The sequence below is a fragment of the Durio zibethinus genome, chromosome 2 (assembly GCF_047325235.1).
Source record: "Durio zibethinus cultivar Kanyao isolate XHJ-2024 chromosome 2, ASM4732523v1, whole genome shotgun sequence".
Lineage (NCBI taxonomy): Eukaryota > Viridiplantae > Streptophyta > Magnoliopsida > Malvales > Malvaceae > Durio > Durio zibethinus.
This window is the reverse complement of record NC_143163.1, coordinates 36642832-36654094: the sequence shown is the minus strand read 5'-3', so window position 1 is coordinate 36654094 and position 11263 is coordinate 36642832. Positions and strand designations below refer to the sequence as shown.

Below are 11263 nucleotides of genomic sequence, written 5' to 3'. Positions count from 1 at the left end.
TTAAGCTTACAGGACGAAAACGAGAAAAAAGATGTATAATTTAGGCAAAAAGGTAAGAAAAGTTTTTTGAATTAAAATTTAATAAATATTTAAATATATTTTTTTTACCATCATTAAATTTTGAAATTTTTATTTTTTACAATTTAGCCATTTTTAGAGAAAATGGTTAATTATTTTTGTGAAAATTTAATTGGCTAAAAATAGATATTTAAAAGTTTAAATGGATGAAAATAAATATTTAATGATTCAATTGATTGTAATAAAATATTAAAGACTTAAATAATTATTAAATTTTTATTTGAGTGTTTTTTTTTTTTAATCTTTTTACCTATAATTTAATCCAATGTAAAATTTTTTATAAGACATGTTACAACTTAAAAGAGATTAAAAAAAAATTGTAAGCATTACGATCGAGTTTCGTTGAATTATTTGAATTTGAATCAAAATTTAAACTCTAAATTTATTGAATATTATTTATTAAGAGTAATTGTATTATTTAATTGAATTAAATTTTAAATATTTTTTGAATATATAAATAATATACAATATTTTAAAGTTAGCAATTACCCAAAAAGTTTTAATATAACCTTAAATACAAATAAAATAATCCAAGTCAACAGTTAATAGGTTTTGGGAAGTCATAATTAAATTTACTACAAACTAAAATAAAATATTTTGAGAGTCATAGCCAGTTGGGGTTTAACCAGGCTGTTAGAATCTGAAATATCAAAGTTGAAAAATTTAAGGAGACAAATTCGTGGGTTCTGCAAAAGATGGAGATTAGGACCATAGTCTATATATATAGGATTAGCCACCCCTGCCCTATGGCCGACAGGGATGGGTGAACCCCCAACCAAAATGAACTAGATCTTTAAATTTGATTTTCAAGTTTTTGGCGTTGAGATATAATTGTAAGAATTTCATTTTAATTACTTTTATAGTTTTGTTAAATTAATTGTCATATGTTTTCTACTCTTTTAAGGTGGATTTAAATGTAATCGGAATGTCGCTTCAGTGAGTGAAATCTTTTTTTTTTTTTTTTTTGTATCGAAATATAAAAGCATTTGGGTAATCAAGTTATGATGCGATTGCTAAGAAAAATTCGTATGGATGGTGAAAATTTGGATGGGAGGATAAAGGGCTCAGTGGGATTTTTCATTCCCACCGTAATCTCTTTTCCTAAAAACCCATGCTCAAGTTAATTTTTTTTAAAAAATTCTATGCTACCTGCTGCTAAGCCTTTCTTTTATTTATTTTTTTAAATTTTTTTAGAACTTTAACTTGAATAAAAAAAGTATTATTTTAATTTTAAAATTATTATTAATTTATGTAAATATATTATTAGCAACTTTTTTATATAAAAAAAGATCACTTGATACATTAGAATCATTTTATTAATTTTCAAATATTTAGTTACAAAATTATTATTTAATACAAAAATAATTTTACTAATTTCAATTATTTAGTAATTGCATAAATGTTTAATAATTTAAAATTTTTACTATGTACGATTTTTAATTTAATGTCATTTGCATTCATTTTTTATTTTCATTACACTTCACATCACCATCATTTCAATGTTTGCATCCAAATACATATTTTATTATTTATTTTAATTTTATTGTTATAATATTCAATTTTACAATAACTAATGTCATAGTTATTTTTAATTCAATTTTAGTGACAATCCAAATGAACTATAATATTTCGAATTAAAATCATGTTTGATGCATAAGATAATATATAAGAGAGGATAATGATTATTTTATATTATGTTTGATTTATATCTAAAAAAAAAATATAATTGTAAAAAAAATTAATTATTTTTTTAGTAAAAAATGATTTAATCTTTCTAAAATAAAGATGATTATTTTTAATTTATAAGATTAAATTTACATATCCTATTATATATTTAAAAATTATATCAATATATTAAATTATATAAATTTATATCAAATAAAATATAAAATAATATTATTTAATCTAATCCTATTCATAATATCATCTTATTCTATCTTATTATAATTTTATATTCTAACGTATCCTAATAGTTAATAGGGATGGTGGTTGGATAGCTCTTTTAAGAAACAGGAAACCTTGATGTGTATACACACGTAGCTAGGTTTCATATTTCAATATTTTGGACCACTTATATTTGTACAGTTTAATCCTATCAATTAAAGCTACCCATGATTGGCTAATCCGATAAATTCATCAATGCCCCGCAAGTATGATTGTCTCTCTTGGTGACGATCTTCCAGCGATAACATTGCCTTTGGTAGAGTTATTATGAAGAAGGTGCTGGTGTAGGACTAATGGCATGTAAATAGGCTGTTCACTCTTGAAAGCAAAAACAAAACAAAAAGAAAAATAAAAGGATATAGCAAAGGAATCGCATCCCTACTCGGAGGCTTAAGGTACAAATATACATCCCTGTGTCATGAGACTGATATGTGAGAGTGAGCAGATGTGACAATGCTACAAGTCGAAGTTGTTCCCAAACTCTTGTCACCAGTGGGTGAAGACCAAGTTGAAAAGTAAAATCATAATCTGTGATTGACATGGCAGCTGGTAAATGTGCTTGAACGAGTGAAAAAAAAAAAAAAAAAAGAACCCTTGAATGACCCAAGCAAGTTTCTTGATGCCGTCTCAATACATCAGTCTATATGATGGTTCAGAGACAGGCATGTGTAAAACTCTGTAGGAAACGTGACTTGAACATATGGACCATTGTTTGTGGTCAGGCAATTATTTCTTTTTTTGCGCACACCATCTATCAGCTCAATTCAACCACGGAAGCATTTCTATGACAAGAAAATAACAGTTGGACAGCAGCATGTCACTTTGATGGGGCGAAAGCATGAAGAATAAACTGGGTCATAATGATTCCAGCAGAAAGATTGACTCATGTTATCGTTGCAAAGACCTTGATTCTTATCAAACAAAACATTATAAAAAGACACACCTTCTTTAACTTTCTTTCCCCCCTTTTTTATCGCAAACCAGTGGCTTGATGCAGAGTCGTGGCTTAGTACTGACAAGGTTTTGGGGAAGAACAGAAACACCAACCACTAGTGATCCATTAGACACTCCAGAGAGAGGAAGCAACTCAACAAGAATAGATAGCTGAGAGATTTGCCATTGCAGTTAAGACGGGAAAAAGAATAGAAAACTTTAGACCATTTACAAGCTGGATAAGAACTTGTACCTCTGGAGATTTTAGATCCACAACTGAATCTGAAACAATGCCTTTAACGGCAGAAGCCACAATGCTAAAGCATTTATTGCGGTCCAATAAAACTGACTGATCAGAATTCCTAGAAGAATCTTTAGGAATCTTCAATTGGCTCTCTTCGATCCCTCTTCTGTTGAACCCAACAGCAAACTAAAGATAAAACAAAAGTTACATCCACTGAAACAAGACTCAAAGGTGTTTTAAACTTGTATAACTTCATATTTCAAACATGCAGACATGCATTTCAGAGAAGATACAAATTTCATTTGACAGTACAATTCAGTTTTGAGGCATAGGAAAAAATAAATCTAGGTGGCTGGAGTTTGAGATAGAAACCACAATTTTCATAGTGGTGATGTGCGTGTGCTCTTGCAGTGTGTGCATATGTGAAAGTACAATTCATTCTAAGGGAATAGACCTGTCAAAATGCATTTTGTTTCGACCACACCAAGATAACCTATCCCAATGTTCTATAAACCTCACAGGCAACATATACTGCAAAACTAATAGCTAAAAGCAAGCAAAGCTCAAACCTTTAGAGGTTGTGCAAGTTTGTTCCGTTTATCATTCACAAATTGAAGAACAAGCTTCGATACAACTGCTTGCACTTCCTTCTCATTCAAAGTACAGGTAGCTTGGATGGGGAAGATGCGGTGACACCAACTGCAACAATGAAATGTCATTTCACCCAAAATTTAATTAACAAGAAAGATTGCCCCAAAAAAGATAAAGTATATGAATAATAACACATGCATAGAAAATCAGTAATTTTCAGTCATAAAGTTATCAGTTATCACACATACAAATTTATATGGTAATCCTGCTAAGTGAAAGCCCACCAGGTTAGCAGAAGAGGCATGTTAAAACATGATTTGCAAATAATTTAATTACTGTATTGGGGACATTGTGGAAGCTTTTTTACATTTTTGAATTAAATGAAAAAAACAGGACCTTAACAATTAGGCATCTTATACACAACCAATAAAAGACAAAAATCCCTTCCAAGATTCAAATCTGTGATAAACTGGTCTATACCGCATATGATGCCATAAAATTTACCCACAATTTCTAGAAATTGTCATTAGTTTAGTGTTAAGGTTAGGTGATGCAAGATGATTGGGCCAATAAACTATAAGCTTTGCAGGCACTCTATGAAATGAGAACAGACAAAGGTGATCCCGCATAACAAGTCACAATTAACAATCTTCACTGCACGACAGAGCAAAAATGTATTTCAGCTTGCATTCAATAGAGGAATTTACTGAAAACTTCAAGTTCCAAGAGTAGCAGAATGATATATAATCTCTACCTATAAGAACATAAACAGCATACGATTCAACCAGCAATCAGTCACAGTTCTTGAGACTTTATTGCTCCTACAAGCAGACTCCTTTTCCCAGGAAATCTCTTCGAAATGTTTGGAGCAGATTTTCCACTATTTTCTGAATGCCTCTAACATCCTTTGCATCCTTCATTCCTTCAGCCTAAGACATAGCTGAGTGTGCTAAATGCTAACATGATTTTACTACAACTTTTATGGAAGAAGATTATACTTAAAGCTTTGTGTTTTGATCAGTAATATAAGGTGCCAACACAGTGTTATAAGAAATTAGCATGCTAGTCTCACCCAGGCCATCTTAAAATCTCTTAAATTGAATTTAAAAAGTGTTCTCAAATTTGATTATATTGCATCTTATATATTGTCTTGCAAATAAAATTACTTCATAACTAAAAGCCACTGATGAAGCAAAAACATTACTAAAAAATAAGTTGAATATAGGGATAATAAAGATATACAACTCCATATGTTAAAATCTCATGACAAAAGACAAAAATATTATTCTGGCTAAACATGTTGAACACCATGGCTTTGACCTTGCTGAGGACTTTCGGCAAACTTTTCATGTAATTCAATTCATTATACCATGATGACAATTAGCTTTAGCAATTGCTCAACCTTGCATTTGTCATTAATTGAGCCTGGGAACTCCAATTGACAATCTCTCTATACTACTTTCAAACGTGTTTAAAAATCACAGTACGACCTTCTAGTCATCGAATCTTTTGAGATATCCACTTGAACTAAAAGTTTAACCTCTTGCAAACTTTGCCATATAGAGCAAAAAGCCTTGGATCTCATTCATCTCCAATAGTAATTACTTGGACTAGATGTATGAAAATTTGGAAATGCACTTCAGTTTTAAGCAAAGACTAAGTTTTTTTATATAGAAATTGGATGAGTGCTAGTATTAATCATCAAAGACTTAAATTCTCACGGTAACCTATGAACAACTTATTTCATGTGTTAACTTGTTTCCTACACAATTTGCAGTCACCTATTATGAGGTGCAAAGTGATAACCTGTAATTTTAAGTATATTCTGATATAAAGTTTAGGTTGGCTTTTGTAATACTATTCTTTATATGACTACCAGACCAGCTCAATGAGGGTTTAGCAGTTAATTATGCTTTGATCTAATAGAGATTTTATCTCAAACAATATTTTATGAAGTGATTGCTTGGTGTCATTTGGAAGATGATTCAGATAGAACCACACTTTCTTGAAACAGAGACAAGGACAAATATTATAAACAAGTTGAGAGAGGAAAACTAAATTTCAACTTGTGGATATTTGCAATTAACTTACAGTGGTGACTTTAAACTCCCAGACTCCAGATCCCGAAAGATATCTGAAACAATATCAATTGTGTCTAAGGAGTTCTCCCTGGGGAAGGTAAGGAGAAGCAAACCACTCTTTGTCAGCTTGACTAGTGAAAGAACAAAATCTTCCGCTTCACTTTTATCAGTCTTTGCAGAGGAAAAACAGTCATCTTTTGGAATTCCGCCTACCAAAAAGAGGTCCTCAAGTAAATATCAAATCCAAGGCCTAAGTAAAATTGAACTGAATGCCAAAGTCGCAGTCTTTTAGGCCTAAAAACTACCCACCTGCACCTTCAGTCACCTCTGTGCTGTCAACACTATTGGCAATATTCTGATCAATGTCTCCTGTACATATTTTCCTTCTTTTACTATCAGCATTTGCATCAGAGCTTTCTGAACATGAGGTATCAGTGTTCAAGGACCCAACATACTGCAAAATATTTAAACAATTTACAAGTATTAATATTGACAACATCAAACTACTCTCTCATTATGTGGCATGGCCTATACTAGAAACCTCTTTCCAACGAAACCTCAGAAGAAACAAAATGCAGATGTAATTTCTCCTTAAAAAATCCTCTTTTGCAAAAGAAGAGGATATAAAAGTGACATGCATGATCAACGCACCAATTCAGTGTTTTGGCATCATTTTAACACCGCAAGGCAATCAATAAATGGCATGTAAATAACAACTCTCTTCATTTTTAACAGACAAATAAAAGAATACAACTTAGTTTGAAGTTTTGGGCAGTCGCTTAGGCAGCAAGAAGAGAAAGCTATATTCTAGAACTTAGTGCTGAGAGCCAAACAAATACCCAGAGCTTGCAACCACAGAATGAAAGGACTATACAGACTCTGAAGCTTACATAATCATATGGAAGGTCAAAGCAAGTAGAGATTCTAATTTCCAGCCCCATAATCTCTTCCACTTCAAATATAAATCTTCTTCATTATTTATGCAACCAACAGTCACCTGTTATAGATCTAAAAGGAATAAATTTCTCGTTTCTATATCCCTCTACCATTGAATACCCAAGCTTTCGCTTTTATTTTTTTTTCTTTTCCTGAATCCCATTCAAAACCCAAGACATGGTTCTAATGAAGTCAACAATTTGCTTTATGAATAATATAAACTAAGAAGATTATCATTAAAATTGGAAGTAAAATGAATAAAATTGAGATGAAGAGGCAAGACCTTTGAAAAGATGGACATGGCTTCTTTTGTAGCGCTCTTCTCCCTCTCTGATAACAAGAGAAACTAAAATGTCAAAAACCCATTTCCCAATTGAAAAAGCAGCAGTTAAAAAAAAAAAAGAAAGAAGAAAATCAGAAAAGAGCAGAACTGAACTGATAGTGCAAGTGATGAGAAAGGCAGAGTGAGAGCGTTGAAGTAAAGAAGAAGCAGCTTTGTAATCGAAGCGAGGAATACTTATAACGCTGGCGTGTTGTTCCCACGGAGTCATTGGGGTTTTGCTCTCTTCTTCTTCAATCTTCTTTGATTCCATTTTCCCTTCTTTTCTTTCTTCTTCATCACCCATTTCCTGTTGCACCTCCCAACGCTGAAAACCCCTCTTAAGCCCGACCCTCCCCTACCTTTTACTCGTTTCAGGAGAAAAAAACAGCTTATATTTGTTGATTTTTGTTAGGTTCTTTTACCCCCTTTTTTTTTTTAGTTTATTAAGACATGATTAAAAATTAAAAATAAAGTTTAAAAAAAAAGAAAAAGAAAAAACACATGATTTGCATTAAAATAACAACGTTAGAATTGAAAATCAACAGTTTAATTGAGATTTAAAAAATATTCTCTTAGATGATCACACTAAAATTTCCAGTTTATACATAAACTTCATTTGTCATTCATCAAGTATCCATTATTCAGGTTTTGTCATGTTAGGACTTAGGAGGGAGGCCATTCACTGTCTTCATCTGTTTGAAACTCAAGATAGCCCTTCCCTAAACAAACTTTTTGCCCTGCACTAAATGGTATGAACTTGTAAGATAGTACATGTCCAATATCTCCATATGCTCCGAAATCCATCTTTCCAGTTTGAATTCTATAAAGGATCTTTATGCCATATCTCTTCAGTGCATCCTTACCATTGAATAAACAGAAATAAAGATCCTTCCTCCCTCATTGACATGATCTCCGCTTGGAAGAACATCCGATTTAATTGCAGTTCTACTATTGACAGATAGATAATGGTGGGTATTGTTTAATGTTTCACACAAGGCTGCACATATAGGGTATACGAATTTATTCAGCTATTCCCCACTGAAAGACATCAGTTTCCTATCTTGTAGGGGAATGCACCTTGATCTCTTGTAAAATTTTGGTTTCTATGAAAGGATGTGTTGCAATATGCCAGAAAAACCAAGACAAGCCGGATCTTGTACTGTCCTCGCCTGCTGTGATCGTTATATATGAAACTGTATGCAGTGTCTCTTAGAAACTCATCAGATTTTCCAAGTGTACTCATTTCTCCTCCTCCTCCTTAAACCATAAACGCTATCAGCAAATTGAATTCGTCGTCGTCGACCCTTGTATCGCATGATAGTTTTCCTCGTTCCGATGAAATGCAATTGTACACAAAATTATCAGCAATTTTAAAACAACTTTTTCTCCTCTCCAATTTGAAGCTATCTTTGCAACTTCCAAATGGTTACCTGGCAGGATATTCCATACAGCAAAGCCTCCATACAGCAAAGCCTCCTCTACTCTCTCAAATGCCACTTTGCTTGGAACTTTGGGAAATTCAATAGATAGAGTTTTGGTCATAGTCGAACCGTTGAAGTACATCTTCGAGGTCCACTTCGCACTTCCCAATTCCACAACATGTTCCAGGATAGGGATTAGACATTTCTCCAGCTTTTGCCAGAAAATTCTATCCAAGCAGAGCGCATACTTTGCGTTATTCTTCGTCAATGATTGCAAAACCTTCCTTTTGGCTTTTCCATTTATGTGAAAATTCCTTCTCCAAAGGATTCCCTGAACTCCGAACCCTTCTCGTAGTTATCAAAGTTTCTACACAAAATGTGGTTGACATTCATGGGTTTGCTTGTGAGAACAAAGTCCAACCTTGGAAACCAAGGTCCCTTTTTCTTGTTCCTATTATTTTTTATGGCACTTGTAAGAGGAAACTATAAAAACAAATGTCACACCAAATTGAAATATTTAAAAATATCAATCTGTTCCATGTTCAAGAGTACTTTACAAGAATGGATTTGAAATCTATGAAATTACAGATCAGTTGGCATCTCTCCAGCAAGCAATGTGCTCTGTCCAAAGCAATAAAATACCTGGAAATTTCAAGTCGTCCACTGTTCTTGGATCTATATGCCAAAACAAACATGCAAAAATTTGGCCCATGAATATTCTTCAAATCCCAGAGGTTTGCCTTGATGGAAAGCAAATGTCAATCCTCTGTTTCCATTTTCTTGATTATAATATATACCTTCAAAGAGGCAATTACAATGAAGAGAAAGCCTAAGTAATGCAGGTAAACAAAGCATCTGATTTGTTTAATTGTTGAAAGTCTTATGATTTGCTTTCTTCCTTTGTCTTTTCCCTTTTCTCCCAAACTTAATTACAAAATGCTCAAAACCATATTTAGGCCGAAAATCACTTTTTCTTCCCAAAAAGCTCACAACCCTAAATTCAAAACCAAAAAATTTTCATGGGAAATGTCATGCCTAAATTTAAAGATGGTTTTTGATTTGGTAAGTTGACAATAAATTTTAATGCAACTAGCATGATTCAAATTTAGATTTTTGGAATGTAATGGTCATGGTTGTGACCTTTAATACAAACTTTTTATTTTTAGGTTGTGTTCTATATATTTAGGTTGCGTTTGATAATTTAGATTTATTACATTTATTATATTAACAGTAAAAATGAATGAAAATGCTAAAAATTAAACCATATCTTTTAGCTTTCTTTTGAATTTCATATTCTCCATAGCTTTGAGATAAGTGGATAACATACATTAATTTTACCCATATATATTTTCTTTGTCCTTTCTTTTGGAGTTCATAAAAAATGGTAAATAAATAAATAAATAACAAAGCTTCGAATAGTAACAAAGCTCCATAATTTGAGAAACCATAAAATATGTAGTCATTTTTTAGTATTTAAAATATAACTTTTTTAGAAAAGAAAATTTTTAATGGGTAAAATATCTCGCTAAAATCATATAAGTAACTTTCTCAGTAAAAAAAAAAAAAACTAAAAAAATTTAGAAAACATTTCAATAAGTTTATTTTTTGAAAATCTAAAATTTAATATAAATTTGAAGTTTAGTTCAATTGATTCATAGGATTAATTACTTTAAGTAATAAAATCTAATAAATTTGATATTCAAATTTTAATATTTATAATTTTTTTTATTATCAAATTGTAATATTTTTTGTATAAAAAATTTGAGCCATGAATAAGAAGGATGAGATTTGTGAAATTTAAAAAAAAATCTATCTTTTAGTATGTAACTTAAAACTTGATTAATTTGTTATGCACAAAAAAAAAAGTGTATAAATTAAATTTTGACGCCATTTTGTTGAAAAATAATAAATAATGACGAAATAAAAAAAAAAGGAAGAATAAATAATTAAGAATGGAGAAAAGGAAAGCTTAACACTTAATACATTAATGATTTTTCTTTTTCTCATTGATAATAACAGGCGGGTGAAGTTTGTGCAGCTTCAGCTTCAACTCGAGTGTTCTTTGTCATTGACATGGCAAGTATTAAAATTCCTGGTCACGTTCCATCGGCCGACTTCCGCTCTGGCGCTGTCGCTTTATGATTAATTACGTTTTAGATGTTGGCTTAATTTACTAGTTTATCAATAGTAAAATTGACGGTATTTTTTTTTTTTTTAATATGGTGGCTTTACTTTATAGATTATGGATGGTCATTGGATAAACGAAATGGGTACCTATTGGAAAAAGAGTGCTCAATTAATTAATGTTATTAATAATTTTTGACCAACAATTAATGTTATTATTGGAAAGTTTTTTTTTTGTTTTTACAAAAATATTGTACAAAAAATTATTTTAAATATTAAGATTTAAATTTTAAATTTGTTTGATGTAATTTTTTAAAGTAAATATATAAATCAATTAAATTAAATTTTAAATTCAAAGAGTATATTTTTCAACAATTGATATTATCATGTAGGCTTAATTTGGTAAAATGTTTAATAAAAAAGTAAAATAATTTTACCATAATTAAAATATTTTTTCCTTATATTGTTTAGGTATTATCAATTTTTACGAAATTTTAAAAAAGTCTGATTTTAATATATATATATATATTTAATATTGAAGTTTAATTTTTTTATAAAATTAATGTTTTATAATTGTTAATATAAAAAA

The 11263-nt window shown here is 30.8% G+C and overlaps 1 protein-coding gene and 1 long non-coding RNA gene across 3 annotated transcripts; one reads left to right on the top strand and one right to left on the bottom strand.

The window, feature by feature from the left end:
* Positions 1–2363: 2363 nt before the first annotated feature.
* On the bottom strand, positions 2364–7714 carry LOC111318125 (uncharacterized). Of its 2 annotated transcripts, none has more exons than XM_089754705.1 (8): positions 7244–7714; positions 7091–7137; positions 6181–6325; positions 5882–6080; positions 3769–3898; positions 3209–3385; positions 2966–3126; positions 2364–2550 (listed from the first exon to the last, which is right to left on the bottom strand). In XM_089754705.1, exons 1-7 carry the CDS (start codon positions 7431–7433, stop codon positions 2971–2973), a joined length of 1044 nt encoding a protein of 347 aa, XP_089610831.1. In that variant the 5' UTR covers positions 7434–7714; the 3' UTR covers positions 2364–2550; positions 2966–2970. The 2 variants fall into 2 exon arrangements, with proteins under 2 accessions (XP_089610831.1, XP_022776527.2); XM_022920792.2 differs by having other exon boundaries at positions 2364–2804; positions 7244–7709.
* Positions 7715–9252: 1538 nt separating this feature from the next.
* On the top strand, positions 9253–10752 carry LOC149520176 (uncharacterized). The gene is made up of 2 exons (XR_016333784.1): positions 9253–9392; positions 10570–10752. It is a non-coding gene; the product is annotated as an uncharacterized LOC149520176 (long non-coding RNA).
* Positions 10753–11263: the final 511 nt, after the last annotated feature.